Source organism: Xenopus tropicalis, chromosome 3, assembly GCF_000004195.4.
Source record: "Xenopus tropicalis strain Nigerian chromosome 3, UCB_Xtro_10.0, whole genome shotgun sequence".
NCBI classification, from domain to species: Eukaryota; Metazoa; Chordata; class Amphibia; order Anura; family Pipidae; genus Xenopus; species Xenopus tropicalis.
The window spans coordinates 50,205,353-50,225,289 of NC_030679.2; the positions used below are offsets into that span (position 1 = coordinate 50,205,353).

The 19,937-nt window shown below is 39.8% G+C and overlaps 2 protein-coding genes across 4 annotated transcripts in view; one reads left to right on the forward strand and one right to left on the reverse strand.

Moving 5' to 3' along the window:
- Window positions 1–11,652, reverse strand: part of slc41a2 (solute carrier family 41 member 2) — a 46,606-nt gene extending 34,954 nt beyond the window's left edge. Inside the window, exons 1-4 of one of the 3 annotated variants that reach the window (XM_031897567.1) lie at window positions 11,488–11,652; window positions 4,394–4,442; window positions 1,673–2,235; window positions 290–397 (exon numbers count right to left, since the gene is read on the reverse strand). In XM_031897567.1, coding sequence (XP_031753427.1) covers window positions 290–397; window positions 1,673–2,185 — 621 coding nt within the window. In that variant the 5' untranslated portion in view covers window positions 2,186–2,235; window positions 4,394–4,442; window positions 11,488–11,652. 3 annotated transcript variants of the gene reach the window in all.
- Window positions 11,653–12,219: 567 nt separating this feature from the next.
- c12orf45 (chromosome 12 open reading frame 45) lies at window positions 12,220–15,801 on the forward strand. Its single transcript, XM_002938071.5, has 4 exons — window positions 12,220–12,397; window positions 13,729–13,815; window positions 14,887–15,023; window positions 15,375–15,801. The coding sequence occupies exons 1-4, from the start codon at window positions 12,325–12,327 to the stop codon at window positions 15,537–15,539; spliced, it is 462 nt and encodes a 153-aa protein (XP_002938117.2). The 5' UTR covers window positions 12,220–12,324; the 3' UTR covers window positions 15,540–15,801.
- The last annotated feature ends 4,136 nt before the right edge of the window (window positions 15,802–19,937 follow it).

Genomic DNA, 19,937 nt, shown 5'->3' on the forward strand with positions numbered 1-19,937 from the left:
AAATGACAGTGTGTCGTGCTGGAGTCTTAAAAAGTCTATGGAAGCTAGGCAAGAAATAATGGAGATTACATTTATGAGGAAACTTATATCTAGAGCTGGAGGGCAAGTGCCCCAGTGATAGTCAAATTCTATTCACGATCATTTATTTTTTATATACAGTGACAGAAAGAACACAACACAGCCTGCTGCCAAGTTTGCTTACACCGATGTTATAAAGTTAGGTTTAAGTTATTTGTAATGCGAAACTTGAATAGACTTGCTTAAATACATTTCTTAGAGTCATACTCACTGCAGTTGAAAGCCTGGATGCTAATGTCATTTCTAAGTTTCCCTTTAGACCAAGTAGTGCAGGAACCAGGATAAACACTTCTGTAAGATTTTTGAATACTTCCCAGTGCTGTTGAAAAATTCATAAATAAGATGTTTTATTTTTATTAATTGCTAATTTATCCATTTTTTTTAACTGCTGCCTTGATAAGAAATGGATCCTTTTTTGTCTCACAGACTTGGAAAATAGGTGTGTTTCTATTAACCCTTTAACTGCCAACAACATAGAAACTACTTTGCTGACACTAAATTGCCGTCTCTTGAGATTCTACATTTGTGGGGGGGGTTTTGTATTAATAAATGGGGAACGAGCACACGCCTCCAACTTGCTAAAAGTTTACAAGGTTTAACTTTTTACAAGTTTCCTTTAGTATTATGCTGCAGCATAATCTTATCTGGCACTGTTTTGTCGTTGAAAAATAACCTAAAGATGAAATCAGTATATGAAAATAAATCCTGCAAAAAACCCTCCAATATGAAAAAAATCCTTAAAGGTTTTCTGTCATGATTTTTATGGCATACTTTTAATTTCTAAATGACACTGTTTACATAGCAAATAATTCACTCTACAATTTAAAATTTTGTTTTAAACCAAAAAATGTTTGTTTGTTTTTTTATTAGTTGTAATGTTGGTGTGTAGAGAGCAATCTCTGCATTGTGCCTGATTCTAAATTTTCAGAAGGAGACAGTGCTACACATTAGAACTGTTTTCAGGTAACCTATTGTATCTCCTACTCCCATGTAACTGGAGGAGTCCCAAGCCAGACTTGTATTTTTTACTATTGAATGCTATTCTGATATCAACTGCTACCTTTCCATTGTTCTGCTGACTGGCACCTAGAAACAAAGTTGAGTGTTCTTGATTTAATAATAGTCCTGTGTGCAGTAGCCCTAAACTACAATGCTTAGTAATGAAGGACTAACTGGGAAAATGTTGGCTACTTACAAAAATTAGGTATAGCATTATACTATGCCATACACCAACCCCTGTAATATCAGTTTATTGACTTAAGTCATCTGTGCATGTGTAAATGTTATACAATGTAAAATTCAGAATATTTTTGATCATGCTCTGTTGTCATCTGTTGACCCCAAAATCAAATCTTGTGTACCAAATCTCATTGGCTGCAACAGAAAACCATGAACGCCAATCTGGAATGTGCTGCACATTCATCTGAGCAATCAGGGTGATTTTACAATCTGTCTGTAGAGTCAAATTTTGTTAATGTTTGACCAAATGTTCAATGGGAAGTAGTTGGATATTACATTATTCATCCATTACAAAATACATCTTCCCTGCACTAGAGTTAACATGTAAACAAACATATGATAATCTGAAACCAACCTGAACAATGTCCAACACCATGCCAGCTGACACAGTTCCAAAGCCAGCCAGCAAAAATGGCAGAAGTATCTGCAATGCCATGGCAATGCTAGACTCTTTAGTCTGTTTTTTGCTTCCCTCAACAGGGGCATCTTTATCTCCATCGGCAGATGTCCTGCTGTCCTGCAGCATAGCATCAGTTTCAGATGCATCAATTCCATCACAGTAATCATAACCATCAAAGTCATAATTTGTACTGCAAAGGCTGGAGCAATGGGGGCCATTTCCATGGTAACTGGGTTCTGAGAAATTATGGTATTCCAAGTGCTGGTCAGTTCGAATATTAAAGCCATAACCAATGGGTGTCATTCCATTGACCTTCTTTATTCTCTCTTCTTGGCCCTTCTGGCACACAACAGGAACCATGCTCAAAAGAAGAGATAAGAACTTGTCTGATTGAATTGCGTTAACTTTCCAGTTGACAGGGCTTTCATCTGAAAGTCCTCTACACGGTTCTCCATGGTTGACTGTCATTTTCTCTTAGCTGTGCTCTCAGAGCTGGAGGAATACTGTAAAGAAAGGTCCTGTAAGATCCAAAAAATATATTGTTAGCAAGAAAACTCAAGCAAGTCACAATTAAAATATAGAAGATTTCTTGTCCCCAGTAGCATGGGCATAACCTTGTGGTAAGCCTCCTTACTTTCTATCATGAAGCACCATCCAGCAGAACATGGCACAAAGCCAACAGAACTGAGCGCTTCTGCACAGTGCCCAGTCCTACGAGTTTCTGTAAAAAGTGTTCTATTATGTCCACTGAAATGGTTTCTTAATGGAATGCATGCAATCGAAGAAAGTGTAAAAAGAATTGCAAAGGAGGTGATTTATCAAATTTGAGTTTTTTTTGCACTTAAAAAAACTTGAATTCAAGTTATGGTTCCAAAACTCAAATGTCTGGTATTTATTAAGAGCAAAAACCCCCCAAAAAAAATGTAAAAATTCACCATGTAAAAGCTTGCAAGTTTCTATAGATGTCAATGGCAGTTGTCATAGGAAAAGTCAAGCCATATTTTCCAACTCATAAACTCGAAAAATTTGAGATATTTGAGATATTCAAGTTTTTTATTCGAGCAAGTCTTCCTTATTATTAAATAAGCAATCGTTTAATCTGCGACTTTATTTGGTTTAGAAAAACAAACTCGAAAATTGATAAACAAGCCCAAAAGGTAAAGACACCAAATTATTTTTATTCAAAAAGCACATCAGAGGGCCCCCTGTTTATAAAAGCTTATGCATTAAGTGCCACCAAGTTGAACAGTATGTTTAGCAATTGGAAATCATTTGTTTTTTTTTTTTTTAAGAAGAAAGGCTTTGAAAATATTTACTTAAAACAAAGTGTGACTAACTTTGCTTTAACAGACTTTGTTGACCTATGTAAAAGTCTTGTTCAGGGCAGCAAAATAATAACAGCCTGTAATCAACAAGCAAAAGAAACATATTTTGCTCTGCAATGTGTGCCTCACATTTGTCCATGTTAAGCTGGCCATACATAGGCATACATTAATGGCCATATGTTGCATGCCTTTCTGTCATCTAGCCAAAAATTGCTCAGATATCTATCAAATTTGTTACCAACCAGAAGAGAGGCAGCAAAGAAAGGGGATGAGTTGTGAAGTAAAAGGGGCAGAGCAATGGTGTGTGAACGGGTTATATCTGGAACGTAAGGGGGCAGGCCAGGGGCTCAACTAAATTGCCAGTAAATTTAAAATACAGGCCCGGCCTTAGCAGGTGTTTTAGCTCCTGGGCCATTAAAATACCAGCTGGGTGGCAAAGCTAGAAAGGTTAGAAAACGCTTATGGCATCACAGTTTTTTGTAGCATTTATGGCAGTGATCAAATGCAGTTACTTCTCTAAGATGTCTTCCCATTCAGTTAGGATTTGTTGCATATCACCTGGCACAGACTAGAGGGGCTATTATATGACTTGCCTAAACTGGGGCACTTTTTCCTATAGTATAACAACATTGAATATTCATAAACAGATGTGATGTGAGTCTATGAAACACTATGATGCGCCAAATAAATGTCTATGGAACAGTATGATGTGCCAAATGAAACTCTGTGGTTTTAATAGATTAAAAACAAATACACTATGGTTTAACCTAAGCTTGAACCTAGCATAAAATGCAAGGTGGTAGCTGAATCCAATACCTGATGATTCTCTAATGCAAAATATGTTAGATAATTACATCAATACAGCAATATTAAAGGGCTAGCTTAATTAACTTTCAAATCCAATGCTTTGTACCCTGCAGGTGTAGAACTGTAGTGCTTGCTTCAGACACATTATTAGGATTGTTACTGCCAATAAAAATGTGCATTCATTGTAGAGACCGCAATATCCTGTAAACTGCTACTAATTTCAAATCTGTGTTATTTCTCCTTAAGGAAACTATACCCATTCATAATTCTCAAATACACATACTCAAATTAACCCCTTAAAGCAAAACAGAAGAATTTGAGAAGCTACTAAGAATCTCCTTAGTCATTGCTAAGATCAGTTTATTACAAGATATATAAGTTACAGGTTATTTTGTATATTACTTATATAAAAAATGCATGTTGCTATAAGAAAACATTGAGAAAGGCTTGATGGAGGAGGAACTTTCAATGATTTAAACATGAATGTAAAAATATTAGTCTCACTACATTTGTCCAAATACAGTAAATTATATTGTATCCTTACCAAGTATTTTTACTGCAGGTGAAGGTACACAAGTGTACCCAACTCGAAACTACATGAAGAAAAGAAACAAGAAGGTATATCCATGCCTGAAACAATCAACAAAGCTTGTTTGTCACTTTACACATCTTGCCCACAGACTGTCTCCCACAAACCTTGTCAAGTAATAAAAGTAAAAGGCCAATAAGTAGCAGCTCCGGAAACACAGGTACAACCAGTAATGATCAGAAACAGGAATGAGGGCTTGCAAATGCAAGCCTCAGTTCTGAATGGTTCTTAGGCTTATCACCTTCTTAGCTGTCAAAGTCCTTATCCTATACAATGCAAAGTTCAGTTTTAGTGGCTGCACTTTATAGCTGTTACTAATATTGCGAAAGAGAAAAGAGCATATTTATTTCCTCCAACACAATCAGTTGTGTCTCTTATAGCACAGCAGAGCTAAAACATATGTAATTGCTAACCTCAGACCTCGGGCGTGCACTGGGTACTATTATAATAAGCTCCATGCAGAGACAATAGTTCACAAATGTGAAAGGAAATGGGGGCTTTCACCTAATTATGGCTCCAAAATTTCAATACAAACTACACGCATTTCCCTCATATTACACTACAGCTACACAAACATTAAATTTTATTTAGTTAGACATAATAAAATGCATTTAAAGTTTGTAATAATGGGAGTTAGTGGAGGGGGGTTGCAGGTAACACTAGGTCCACAGCTTTCATCAGAGTATCTGTAGGGCTAAAGGCTATTTTATCTGTTTTTCATCAGTAAGGAAAATGTAGATAAAAATACAAAATAAACCTTTTTTAGTAATAGCTGCAAGATTCTAAGGGCCTGATTCACTAAAGTTTATCGCACGCTTTTTTGCGGTAAAAAAGACGCGACAATTAGCGCGCGATTCACTACAGCATTACCGCATGCGATAAGTCGCATTTTCGCATGCGGTATTTCTCGCGCTAGTTTTACCGCATACGTTCATTTCCGTGCTGAAAAGAATATGATCGCATGATTCACTATAACTTTTGCGCGCTAAATATCGCATTCGGCTATGCGAAAATTAACACCTACTACAGGCAGGCGAAAAATTATACAAAAGTACAGTAAATGATTTTTTGCAATAAAATATGGACTTACAGTGTTATTTATTACGCAAAAATTCACCGCACATACAAAAATTTATACAAGCGTCAAAAAATAATAGTCACAGCAACAATTTTTTTGCCCGCACAACATTTTTGCCGTTTCGTGGATCTTTCGAAAGATTTGCTAATTTTCACTAAAGATAACCAGAACACATTTGCTCATCACTAGTGGCTACTATTTATAAGCATCTACTATTTATATGATACCATTTATATGCTACCATTTATATGTGGCTAATATTTATATACACCATTTATTTGCGGCGACAATTTTTATACACTATTTCTAAGCTACCATTCATATGCGGTGACTATTCGCGGGCGTAATTTAGCACATGTACCAGCAAATACCGCATTGAAATAGTCTTCGCGAGTTAAATAACGCATGCAATATCGCGAGTAAAAAAGCGCGAGTATGCTTATAGTGAATCGTGCGAAAAATCGCCAAAATTAAGACGCGGTAAAAATTTTAACGCACGCTATAAATAGCGCACGTTAAATCGCACTTTAGTGAATCAGGCCCTAAGCATCTTAAAAAGTAAGACAAAATTAAATAAAATAAATGAAGAAAAGGGAAATGTGGTATAAGTCACCTTTTAACTAATCTTTGTTCTGCAAATTGTTTTAGTATCCTTTTACCTTGAGCATACATAAACAGAATAAAACTGGTTTGACCACAAGATACTCTTCCCAGATAATGCACATTCCAATCTGTCAGCTCCTGGTGTCGATGTTAGATTATTAAAGATACTTAAAATATTATTAACATTACTAAACACAACCAACCTGCTTAGCAAAAGCTAAAAACCCTACTGTCAGTTAACAATTGAAGGTGTTTTTTAACCTTTTGACCATAACAAACTATAATTATTAATAATTACTGTGATTGCATCCACAGTACACAGAGCAATGTAACCCAATTCTTTAGGTCCTTCGTTATGACTAAATTAAAGCCACAAAGTCTATAGGTGAAATGGTCTAGAAGTAACTTATTATTGGTAAATTGCCAGGAAACATATAAATATATTCATTTAACGTGTTACAATTATCATACGGTGATTAAAAAGGTCAGAACCAGAAAACCTTTTAAAGAGGATGTTCACCTATAAATCAACATTTACTATTTTGATGTTTTAAATTATTTGCCTTTCTTTTCTGCCTCTTTCCAGCTATTTAAGAAAGCTATCTTATTGTTGGGAATCACAGACACCAGCAGTCAAAAAACTATTGCTATTTGAAGCTCCAACTGTTTTGTTACTTTTGTTTTTTTTAGTTTTCTATGCAGGCCCTTTCCTATTCCCCTTCCAGTCTCACATTTAAACCACTGTCTGATTGCTAGTATAAATTAGACTTTAGCAATTAAATAGCTGCTGAAATCAACACTGGAGAGATGCTGGAAGCTAGCTAAATTAAAACACACAAAATACCAAAGTTTATGTCATACAAAAAGTTAATTTTAAGCTGATCAGCCTAAGTATTTTTATCATGGCAGTCAAACTTACACCCAATATATAAATTTGGGTAAAACATTGTCCGTAAAAAATTTTTAAAAAAATGAGACAGCAGCTCAGTTTAAAACGCTGACCCTCCACTTTGAACCAGCCTATGTATAATATGGCAAAATCCATTAGAAAGCACTCACTAATATTTTCAAGTGGCTCAGGTGCAGCAAGCTGGCCATGGTGTGCAAATGAAATAAAAAAAAACAGCATGTGTGCCTATGACTACGTATCATTAGATACAAATCGCATCAGGACGTGGTTGGTTTTAGACTTCTAGAATACAAGCCATGTTTTAAGAGAGGCGAAAGTAGTAAGTGCTGCTCTATTCTTGTACAGGTATAGGACCCGTTATCCAGAATGCTCGAGACCGAGGGTATTCCGGATAAGGGGTCTTTCTGTACTTTGGATCTTCATACCTTAAGTCTACTAAAAAAATCAATAAAACAGTAATTAAACCCAATAGGATTGTTTTGGCTATAATAAGGATCAGGGCCGCCATCAGGGGGGCACAGGGGGGACAATCGTCCCGGGCCCGGACGTTTTTGGCTTTAAAGGGGGCCCGGCCGCGCTAAAGTTTTCTGAGCTCGGGCCCCCTTTAATCAAGCCCGGGCCCTCGCTTCCTCCGGCGGCGTCCTCCGCTTTGTGCCGCTACTTCTCCGCTTTTATAAGGTTGCGCCCGTGCGTGCTGACGTCACACGCACAGGGCGCAACCATATAAAAGCGCAGAAGTAGCGGGGAGCCGCGGCACACAGCGGAGGACACCGCGGAAGCAGGCAGCAGGCAGCAGACTTGTGGGTGACTGTCCATAAAACACCATACCTCTTGTGCTGACACAAGTCCAGATACGTTTGGCCATATTATCTGTCAGGATAGTTTTGGCCTTCTATAAAAGAGCCAGTGATGATACAGTCTATAGACTTTTGCCTGATCTCTCCTGGTCAGTGGAACATGAATGCTTTGTGGGGGGGCCCTGGGGGAAGCTGGAGAATGCTTTGGGGGGGGGCCCTGTTGGAAGCTGGAAAATGCTTTGGGGGGGGCCCTGTTGGAAGCTGGAAAATGCTTTGGGGGGGGCCCTGGGGGAAGCTGGAGAATGCTTTGGGGGGGGCCCTGGGGGAAGCTGGAGAATGCTTTGGGGGCGGCCCTGGGGGAAGCTGGAGAATGCTTTGGGGGGGGCCCTGGGGGAAGCTGGAGAATGTTTTGGGGGGGCCCTGGGGGAAGCTGGAAAATGCTTTGGGGGGGGCCCTGGGGGAAGCTGGAGAATGCTTTGGGGGGGGCCCTGTTGGAAGCTGGAAAATGCTTTGGGGGGGGCCCTGGGGGAAGCTGGAGGATGTTTTGGTGGGGGGCCTGGGGGAAGCTGGAGGATGTTTTGGGGGGGGGGGGCCCTGGGGGAAGCTGGAGGATGCTTTGGGGGGGCCTGGGGGAAGCTGGAGGATGCTTTGGGGGGGGCCTGTTTAGGGGGGGCCTGGCTACCTGAGTTTTAGGGGGCCCTGGGCTGGCTAGCAATGATTTAGGGGGTACCTGCCCTGGCACCAATGCAAAACGTAACTCCTGGACACCAATGTTTTAGGGGGCCCTGGCTACCAAAGTTTTATGTCCTTTGTATTGATGGGAGGGGTCACTGGGGGAGGGGCCATTGGGGGTGTGGGAGGAGGGGGGGCCCAGAAAACTTTATTGTGAGGGGCCCTGTGATTTCTGATGGCGGCCCTGATAAGGATTATTTATATCTTAGTTGGGATCAAGTACAAGGTGCTGTTTTATTTCTACAGAGAAAAAGGAAATCAGTTTTAAAATTCTGAACTATTTGATTAAAATGGGGTCTATGGGAGACAGGCTCTCCGTAATTCGGAGCTTTCTGGATAACGGGTTTCCTGATAAGGGATCCTATACCTGTACCAGCATTGTCAAGGGCCCCTCTTCTCTAAACTCAAACTGCATCAGAAAGCAACTCTCCTCAACCCAAGATTTAGATTCCCATAATGCCTTACACGTTTCTGTTATTCTCCTTTGCACTTCTGTTATCAGAGACGTGAATAGCAGCTGACTACCAATACAACATTGCAATGGTATAACTATAAGCAATCAAGAAAATAATATTAAAGGTATGGGACCAGTTGTCCAGAATGCTCGGGACCTGGGGTTTTCCGGATAATGGGTATTTCCATAATTCAGATCTCCTACCTTAAGGCTGCTAAACAAAATTATTTGAACAGTAATTAAACCCAATAGGATTGTTTTGGCTCCAATAAGGATTATTTATACCTTAGTTGGGATTAAGTACAAGTTACTGTTTTATTACTACAGAGAAAAGGGAAATTATTTTTAAAAATGTGAATTATTTGATTAAAATGGAGTCTATAGGAGATGACCTTTCCATAATTCTGAACTTTCTGGATAATGGGTTTCGGGATAAGGGGTCAGATACCTGTACTAATAATATAATTGAACAATACAAACAAAAAGCATTTTTTGTATAAGTTAAAAGCATAACAGGGATAAACCAAGGGCAAAATGCCTAAATCTTTAGCTTTGTTTTGTGCCTAAGAAGCAATTAAAGAAGAAGAGCCGCAAAACCCTGCTAATAACCAGACTCCCTGAAGTGCTCCGTGAAGCCTGTCACCAAGTTAACTACCATGCCAACTGGGCACAGTTTTGATATCTTAATGAAAGGATGCACACCCATGCAGAAGTTTAAAGGGCCACTACTTTGCAGAGGTTTTGCACAGTGTCTTCTATATTTAATAAGCCCTTTTCTGTAGGTTGGAAAATGGGGAAGTCTAGGAAGTTAAAATGTAAAATTCACTGCAGATGAAAAATGGGATTTATATAAAACAAGAAAAAAAATCCACAAAATACTGAATCCAGATACTTTATAGTTCCTAACATTTGAACATTTATTTAAATCGTAACGTTTTTTCTTTTCTTTTTCAAACTTCAAACAATCGCATTCCACAAATGTCTAACATTTACTTAAAAGTATGAACTGAAAAGGTCTGCAAGGGAAAATTTTTCAACTTGACGCATTGAAACATCTACTTTTTCAAATTGTCGCAAAAAAAAAAAAAAGTCAAAAATCCCCTCTGCAGTTTCGAAGGATCAAAGGGAAGGGACATACGCCATTGACTACTACATGATCTCAGCAAGTTTAAGGTGGCGAATTGTCGGATTTGGATTTTAGCCATTTTGTTGCAAAGTAAATCTAGAAATATTTGCGACCTTTTTACTGTAACTTTTAACACTAAAAAAATCCAACCTTTGTATTGGGTCTTTACTCTACATGAGAATCGGACCAAAATGGGGATCAAATTCCACAACTACTTTATAGAACATGTTAAATGCTTATGGTTATAAAATGCCATCACAGAAGATGTACTATTTTCACCAGGGGTGTAACTACAGAGGAAGCAGAGCCTACAGCTGCAGGAAGCCCAGTACTGTAGAGGACCTAGCGAGGCACCAGTTAAAGGAGAAGGAAAGGCTAAATCACTGAGGGGGTGCCAAAATGTTATGCACCCCCAGTGACTTTATTTGCTTACCTTTTACCCTGGATGCAGGAGCGGGTGGGGTGGTCATTGCCCCCACCACGTAATGACAGGCGGCGGGAGCAACGACAAGGGAGCGCAGAATGGGGGAAGGCAGGAGAGGGTCCTGCCTGGCGCCCCCCAATCGTTGCACCCTAGGCAGGTGCCTCTTCTGCCTACCCAGCTGCACCCGGGCAGGTGTGGTTTTCTCCCAAAAGGGGCACCAGCCCAGGGTAAAAGGTAAGCGATTAAAGTCACTGGGGGTGCCTAACATTTGGGGCACCCCAGAATGTTTTTTATCTTTCCTTCTCCTTTAATGAATCATTTTAATATATATTGATATTATAGGTTAACTTGGCTTTTTGTGACCCTAAATTAAATTTGCTGTGGGGCAGTAACATCTAGTTATGCCACTGTCATTTAGAGACGTGTATCCTTACCAAACTGAATGCCTTTTCCTTAAAAACACCTGCTCCCTAAAGCAGTACTATTCTGTCCAGTTAGCTGTCATTACCCTATCACCAACAGGTGTGGCCCTAGCTTTTGCCTTAAGGATAAGTAGAACATCGCTAGAGAAGTAGTTTCCCTCGCCTCTGTATCTATCAGACATCATGTATTTCCTAAGGACAGAGCCCCACAATACGCTGTTTCCTGGAGCTGACAATGTTTCCCCTGTTAGTCAGGCGGTATTCAACCCTACGGATTTGTTTTCATTCCCCCACAGCAGGACTTCCTTAACCCCAACACCAAGCAGATGTCACGGTTCTCTCTACTCATGGATGACGTTGCCTATGATGTAATTAATACACAGGTCCCCCACCCGGGACCGGGACAACTCAGCCAGAAGACAGGTGACAAAACTCACCCTCCAAACACAAAATGAAGAGCCCGCATAGGACTCTCGCACAATAAATGAAACCTCCCCACCTACCTGCCCAAGTAGGGGCATACCCCAGCCATAGCGTTGCTTCCCTCGATATTCTCATCCCTCTCTGCCCGGTCTCTAAGCAGCGGAGCGTCTGCAATTACTGCGCAAGCGCCAAACTCACTCCAGTAGGCCTGGCACAAATGCTGATGTGGCCTGACGTCAAGCCCCCTACCCACGCCTTAGTCAAATTATCATCCCAGGTGGGCGGGGCATTTCTGTTATTCGTCCTTCCGGCAAAATAAGGGATAAATGTAATGCTTGCAAGTGCCAAAATGTAATCGAGCTGAAATGGCCAGGCTGTCTTTCGCCCATGTCATATAATAATAGCAACGTAGGCGAGAATTATACACTAAACTAGGCTCTCTAATTGGAGATTAGTCACAGAAATGGTAACAAGCGATATGTCAATATTTACTGTATAAAAGTCTGCAGCACGTGTTGCTATTATGTCCAGTAGAGGGCGCCTAAACAAGTTTTCCTCTAGTAATTGCAATACAGTTCAGCAGTCATTTGTAGGAAGTAGTAACCCAAAGTAAGCGATTGATTGTATTTCCGGTACCCATACTAGAAACTGGCAATATTTGACCATAAATGTAACACAGAAAAAATGCAACCACGTAGTTGCGATAAACAGCACCGATTGTTATTGGTATTACGGAGGATGCATATCGTATATTAAAATCTATAGATTCAGGAACATATTTATTCAACCTAACGATAATTGCCAATAACTAAAATGGGCGTCGAGAGTTTACACAGTGACGTCAGTATTGTGGGTCTGGAAGCCTTGAGGTTTGTCTTGGATCGGTTGGACGCTGTTAGAACCCTCTCCTCGTGTAGATGGAGAAAGCGGAGGGTAGAAATGTCGAGGAGGGGCACTCAAAGGAGCTTCTTAATATCGGTGGTGGCGGAGGTAACGGTGGCAGCCTCAAAAACTGCGTTAAAAGTAGCCTTTCCTTCCAAATGTACTGCTTGCAGGGAGTTGCTAATTGTCACGTCTGCATTTTAACGTGTTGGTAGTAGGGCAGATCTTAGAAAACAGGAACTGCAGATCATACCTTGTCTTTTGCTGTGCTTTGAGGACTTCTCAATATGTCTTGCTACGCATGGAACTATTTTAATTTGGATGAAAACCCATGGGTTAAGCAGGCCATACATGCACCGATATCATACAAAACTTTTTGAATGATTTTTGGACCGTGTATGTGCTTGGAAATATCATACTGACAGTTTTCATAGTATGGCGATCAATCATTTATTTAATCGTACAGGATGGGAAATGTCTGTCTGATAAAGATTCTACTGTACAGCACTGCGTACATAAGTAGCACTTTATAAATAAAGATATACATACATACATACATACATACATCTGTACATGTATTTCCTATCTGACGGTATTCACGGGTAACCTATAATGTATTTCCAGGACATGGCTTTTTTATGATTGGTTATACCACTACCTACCTACAGTGTAGATACAAAGAAAGTATTCAGGGTGATTATCTATATTTGACAGTAATTATGTTTCTCTAATTGATAAAATAAAAATGCGGTATTAAAATATAAATAAAAAATATATAAATGTATTTAACACTTTGTAGAAATTTGTTGAATGCTATCAAATATGCATCAGTCCGTGATAAGAATTCTGGTTACATATGTCTATTTCTTTGTATGAGAGAAACATTTAATGAAAACCCTTTTCTTAACTGTGTAACAGTAGCCCTATACCAGGGTTGTATAGCAGTAAACCCAGGCTGTTCAAGGGCTCAGATTTTGTACAACATAATCATTTTAGTAGAACCAGGTTTTAACAATGAATATAATGGGGACAATCAGGCAAGTAGGTTCAGTGTTTGTATACCAGAACTTATAGCAGGGGTGCCTGATATGCAGCTAGTGACCCGTACAATACAGCAGCCTTGTACTGTCCAAAAGCAGTACCATTAGATCAAAAGTAGCAGTTTCCATGGCAAACTGGCAATGTCACACTTCAGTGTAATACATCCTGATGCAATACTTCTACTTTTCATTTTCTGGGCACCACGGATTTAATGCTTCAAAAATGGTAAACCAATGGAAATATTAGATATCAAAGAGAATGCATTGCAGTTTTCTTCTGCCCAGAGTTGTATGTTGCAATGTATTACTACAGGTAGCATTCTGTTAGTGGAAAAGTGTTGGATATGCATTTATTTTTTTCGAGTTCATAGTTGTAATAGTTTGTTCCCTTTTGTTTAGGCTTTTACAATCAGCTTCTGATAAATCCGAAATACAGCAATAAACAAGGATCCAATTCACCAATCACCAGAATGCCTAGAAGCAGCAGTAAGTAACATTCAGATTGTTTCTTTAGATATATAGAATTGCCAGTGCCTACCAGTATATGCATAATATTAATTATATATATGCGCACACTTAGACAAAGACTAAAACATTAGTTCTCTGCCCCTTTCAATAAACACACAACTTTTGTTGCAAGTATGTATAAAAATCTGTTTACACTGGTAAAAAAACAAATAATAATGGTTAAAAGGACATTACAATCTGAATGTTTAGCTTATAGAAATTGGCAAATGCTTGCTCTTAGTTTAATAGGGTTGTTGTACTATTTAATATTTATTGAAGCTCTATGCTACATCTAGCAATTATGGGGCCAATATGTGCAGTTATTTCATGTCTAATGCAGTGCCAGGGGTCAGTTTTCAGGGCATTAACTGTATACCTGAAACAGTTAAGCTGTCTATTGCACTTAGAAAAGGTATGTCCATGTTCTCATATATAATATCCTCTCTAGGTTGTGGGCCTAATCAGGCTGATCCCCTTGTTTGGCCTGGTATTCATTCACATAGGTGGGTTATTACATCCTGGTCCTTGGCAAACAGGAGGTTCAACTAGATAGGGAAAGCCATCATTTTGGTTCCATACGTAGGCCAAAAAGCTGCTGTCTTGGTCAAGAGTGGTTGGTCTGCGTTATACTGGCAGCCTGAATGAATGGATTTATAATAGATTCAGCTCAAATGGTTAAATCATGATTACAACATGTTCTGCTGTAAAGACCTGAACATTTTGTTTTAATTTGCAGCACTTAAGGCCTCATTCACAGTACTGACTTGTTCAGTTGCAGATAGTTTTTAAGTCTCATTTCTTATATGGCACAATTTTATATTTGTTGGTCAGGGGCTGGCAAAGGAAGAATTGTTATTTCATGATGTTTACTCTATCTCCCTATACTGTTAAGGGTGTCTGAGGACTGGGTAGACTCATTTCAAAGTCTAATCCAGTACTGCTGGCCAGGCACTAGATTACTCCATTAATTCATTGGATTTATAATGCTTAGTATTCTTACAACCAGATGTTACTCTGTAAGGGTTACAGATGTTGCTGCTTACTTTTCAGTTCTGGACAGAGTACAGAACTTCCTACCTCAGCTGGCTAAGGCCAATGAAAGTCTTAGTAAGGAAATAGAATCTTCTCCAGTTGGCACTTTTGACATTGAACACGTGGATGAGAAGGAAGAGAAGATAATTGAAATGGTAAGGTTGTTAAAGAATAGTACACTGGAAAAGCTAGTACTAACAGATGCAAAGTATTCATACCATTTTATATTAATTTCACTATTTTGCCTTTTCTTTTTATCCTAATTAGGTGGTACAGCTAGCTAAACAGCCATGAAAGAAAAATATGAGGGAAAAAAGTAGAAAACAAAAGTGTGCAATCAGTCATGGCCCAAATATGTGCCTTTATTTTATAGTTATAGTGACCTTGGCTGTTGGCAATGAGAAATTTGTTTTCTAGTAATGTTTTCTGGTAGTTTCTAGTAGTGACAGATATATAATTTCTACCTTATTCATACTGACCAAAATACAAATTCAATCCATTCATAGAATGTGGCTCTGGTAGAACTGAGCAGTTCTGATTCCAGTGAAGATGAAGAAGAAACCAGTTCAGACGAAAGTTCTGATAGTGACCTCAGGAAAGAAGTTACTGAAGACAATATGAGATTGAGAAAAACTGGAAAGAAGGGCAACATACAAGTTTTAGGGGATTGATTTTTATGAACCTAATTGTTTGCTTTCACATTACATTAACTGAATTCTCCCCTTTATGTACTAAAATAATTGCAAAAACTTTCTAGCATTTCAAAATGTTTAACATTTCAATATTGAAATAAATGCCTGCTTTTTATAAAAGTATGCTGAAGAGATGTTTTTTTCATTTACTGTGACAAATGTTTATACAATAAACGGCAATAAACATGAACTAATGTTATGTAATCATTATTGTAAAATATTAAAGTCCATCAAAAAATTATATTTGCAGTGTTTCATGCCAGCCACTGTAGGGGTACATAAAGGGGTTGTTATCTGTTTTAAAAGAAATGTTTGGTAGATGTAGACATTGATATTCTGAGACAATTTGCAGTTATTTAGCATTCAGCAGCTATCTAGTTGCTAGGATCTTATTTACCCTAGCAACTAGGCAGTGTTTTGAATGAGAGACTGGAATATGAATTGGTGAGGTACTAAATAGGCAGTTAAGTAACAAAAATTAAGCATAACAATTAAATTGTAGCCTCACAGAGCAATCGTTTTTTAGCTGATGAAGTCTTATTTGCTATGATTAGTATTTGTTTCTGTCTCTTTGGAACCCACTTGCTGAAGGCTAAGGGTAGTTAGCAAAGCAGTCAGAGGCTCCAATGAGAAAAGCAATAAGGAATAAGCCGATGAGCAAAACAATAGGAAGGGAGCAAGATAGCCGCTCCCAGTAGATATCAGAATAACTCTCAATAGTAAGAGTCCAAGTCCAGCTTGGGGCTCCTTCAGTTACATGGGAGTAGGAGAAACAATAGCATGCCTGAAAGCAGTTCTAATGTGTAGCACTGGCTCTTTCTGAAAGCTACGACTCTGGTACAATGCACTGAGATGGCTGCCTACACACCAATATTACAACTAAAAAAATACATTTGTTGGTTCAAAAATAACATTTTAAATGGTAGAGTGAATTATTTGGTATGTAAACAGTGTAATTTAGAAATAAAAAGTATACCATGAAAATCATGACAGTATCCCTTTAAGTGGTCAGGATCATAGACAGCAGATCCCTGAAGAAGCACCACTGTGAGGGCCTTGTACTTTTGGGACTGGACACTTCTTGTACCATTTTGACATCCAACAGTCAATTGTTGTTTTAAAGAACTGCTTGTACCCAAGGTACTGAGCATCTGTAAAGCATGTAAATGTGGAAGCCCCTTTCCTCATACCTACAGGGGCCCACCATGTAGCGCATGCTTATCTGGAAGTTACAGACAGTTGTAACTTGCCAGGCCAGTTTGGAAGGGAAAAGGAGTGTTTCCCTGTACCAAGGCGTGGTACAGATCCTAAATAGTTTCCATCTACCAATAGATGTTAATTTTGGTCTGACATTCTTTCAGAGTACCCGCTATATTTTAGGATACAGTTTGTATTTTAGTCCCCTTGCTTTTAGCACATTTTACAAATAATGTCCGCATTGCAAAACTGTGTTGTTTTTGCTGAGCCATGGTCAAAGAAATGTGGTAATATTGACATTGTTTTTTTATCAGTTCACCTGATAAGTGTCCTGGAGAGCTATAAACATAAACACATACTTTTCACGTACAGCAAAATTAGGGTTGCCCCCCTTTTTCTGCTAAAAAATACTGGCCTTCTTATATATTAATCTTCCTTCCCAATTAACAACATTGGCATGAAGCTAAGGTTATCCATCTCCAAGCACCAGAGATTGACCCCATTTCGGAGCCGCTGTTCCGTGGATCACCTAGATCAGCGTTTTTCAACCACTGTTCCGCGGCACACTAGTGTGCCGCGAGATGTTGCCTGGTGTGCCGTAGGCAGGGCACCAATGTACTAGGGGGGCACTGCTCTTGGCACCAATGTACTAGGGGGGCACTGCTGCTGGGCACCAATGTACTAGGGGGGCACTGCTGCTGGGCACCAATGTACTAGGGGGGCACTGCTCTTGGCACCAATGTACTAGGGGGCACTGCTGCTGGGCACCAATGTACTAGGGGGGCACTGCTGCTGGGCACAGAGTTAAATTTTTTAACATTTTCTAATGGTGGTGTGCCTCGTGATTTTTTTCATGAAACAAGTGTGCCTTTGCCCAAAAAAGGTTGAAAAACACTGACCTAGATTGTCAGGCTTTCAGGTAGCCAGCTTAGCAGGAGTTTCAGCATGAGCTACTTCTATGCACAGATTGGCTAATCAGGGAACCACAAGCAGCAGCAAGTTCAATATGCTGTAAAACCTGAAGTGCCTCCCTGATTGGCCAATTTGTGCACGAAAGTACTCTTAGTAACAATTTTTTTTTGTCTATGAATATTCTCATTCATCCAGGTCATTATATACAGTATCTAGTAGAATTTAGTCTAAAAACAACTGGACTTTTCTGAGTTTTTCTTGAAAACGTTTCACCACTCATCCGAGTGGCTTCTTCAGTTCAAATGACTGGTAGGGAATTCCCGGTATTTAAACCCTTCAAAGCACCCTTAAAGCACGCAAGGTTCTAGCTTGAGTCCCACCACCCTTTGGAACATAAATTGGGTGTCATTAGGACATCATTGGGCTGAAACTGTGGCATTCAATGCAGAGGCTAAAGAGAAGGAATATAAACATCCAAAAGGAGCTCTGAAAACTTGTGGGTACCCAGACTGGGCCTTTATCAAAACCAAATCTAAGACTAGCAGAAAGACCAGACCAACAAACAGAAGGGAGGAACACAGCAGGCTGAGCAACATAGTCCTCCCATATGCTGCTGGGACATCAGAAAAACTTAGGAGAATTTTCAACAAACCGCATGTTTTTCAAACCCAGCAACACTCTGAGACAAAAGCTGGTACATCAGAAAAACTTAGGAGAATTTTCAACAAACCGCATGTTTTTCAAACCCAGCAACACCCTGAGACAAAAGCTGGTACACCCTAAAGACCCTACACCAAAGCACATGAAAAGTAATGTGGTCTATGCTGTCCAGTGTAGTGAAGAGTGCTCTGACTTATACATTGGGGTGACAAAACAACCTCTCTGTAAGAAAATGGCCCAACATAGGCAGACAAATTCCTCAGGACAAGACTCGGCAGTCGATCTACACCTCAAAGAAAAAGGACACTCTTTTGAGGACAGTAACGTGCATATTTTGGACAGAGAGGACAGATGTTTTGAAAGAGGTGTGAAAGAGGCCATTTATGCTAGCCTGGAAAACCTATCCCTGAACAGAGGGGGCCTGCGACACCGCTTGGCATGAACATACAATGCTGGTGGTTTCACAACAGTTCACACTTCCAGTCATGTACTTTTTAACACCTAACTGAATAAGTTCAATGGAACCATTGTGATTGGATGTCTGTGTCTGAACTATCTGAACTCAGAAAAGTCCAGTTGTTTTTAGACTTAATTCTACTAGATACTTTTTTTTTTACTCATCATTTTGGCTAGTGTCTCTCCCATAATCTGATCTCCCCCCCCACCCCATGCCAAGAGAATCGGGCATTTCTCTTCATATGAATTTGTGCTGACATGAGAGGCTGATGTTGATGTATTGCATCAAAATAACAACCAGGTTAGGCCCTGCAGTGGAGCAAAAATCTTGCCCACCTGCCTGGAGGCTAACAGAAACCTGCTCCACAATCAACAGCAGCCTGTGCTCCTCTCTCATTCTAAAAGATGGTCACAGAGGCACCTGTCTGCTCAGCCTGGCCAGTCCTGGCTGATTTTCCCGCCACACCCACATACACGGGCAGATATCAGCCGCTGATTCGGACCCTTCATACTAATTTGGTAGCCTATCTGCTCGTGTATGGGAGCCCAACAGGCACAACCCGACCGACATCTGGCCTAAAATTGATCAGATCTTGATCGGGCAGGTCTGATTTTCCGTCAGATCAGGTACCGCATCTGCTCATTTATGCAGTCTTCGATTCGATGGCACCTATGCCCACTTGTGTAATTTGATTGTTTGGCCTTAGGGAATTAACCCAGTATTGCCCACCATATTTGGCATACTGGGACACGATCCACTTGTACCATGTATGGCCACCATAAGTATTTACTTATTGTCACCTTAGCTCCATATACTGACCTGCTGCTTCCCCAATAGGTTTCTGTCACTAGTCACTCATAATAATTTACTTACAGCAAGGGTTAAGCTGCAGATTTCAGTGGTAAGCCTGTGTTATTGTTTTACTGTTGTAGAGCCCAGCTGCAAGCACAACCCCTTTAAAACTCCCTTTTCTTTCCCAAGAACTCCCTATACTACCTTCTGCAGAACACAAACATGTATTTGTACAGAGAATATAAAGACCATCCCAATCCTTTGATTATTCTGACCCAGTCTTGTTCAGAATCACACGGAATCTGTGATAAACTTCTTCTACCCAGGGTCGGACTGGGCCGCAGGGACACCGGGAAAAA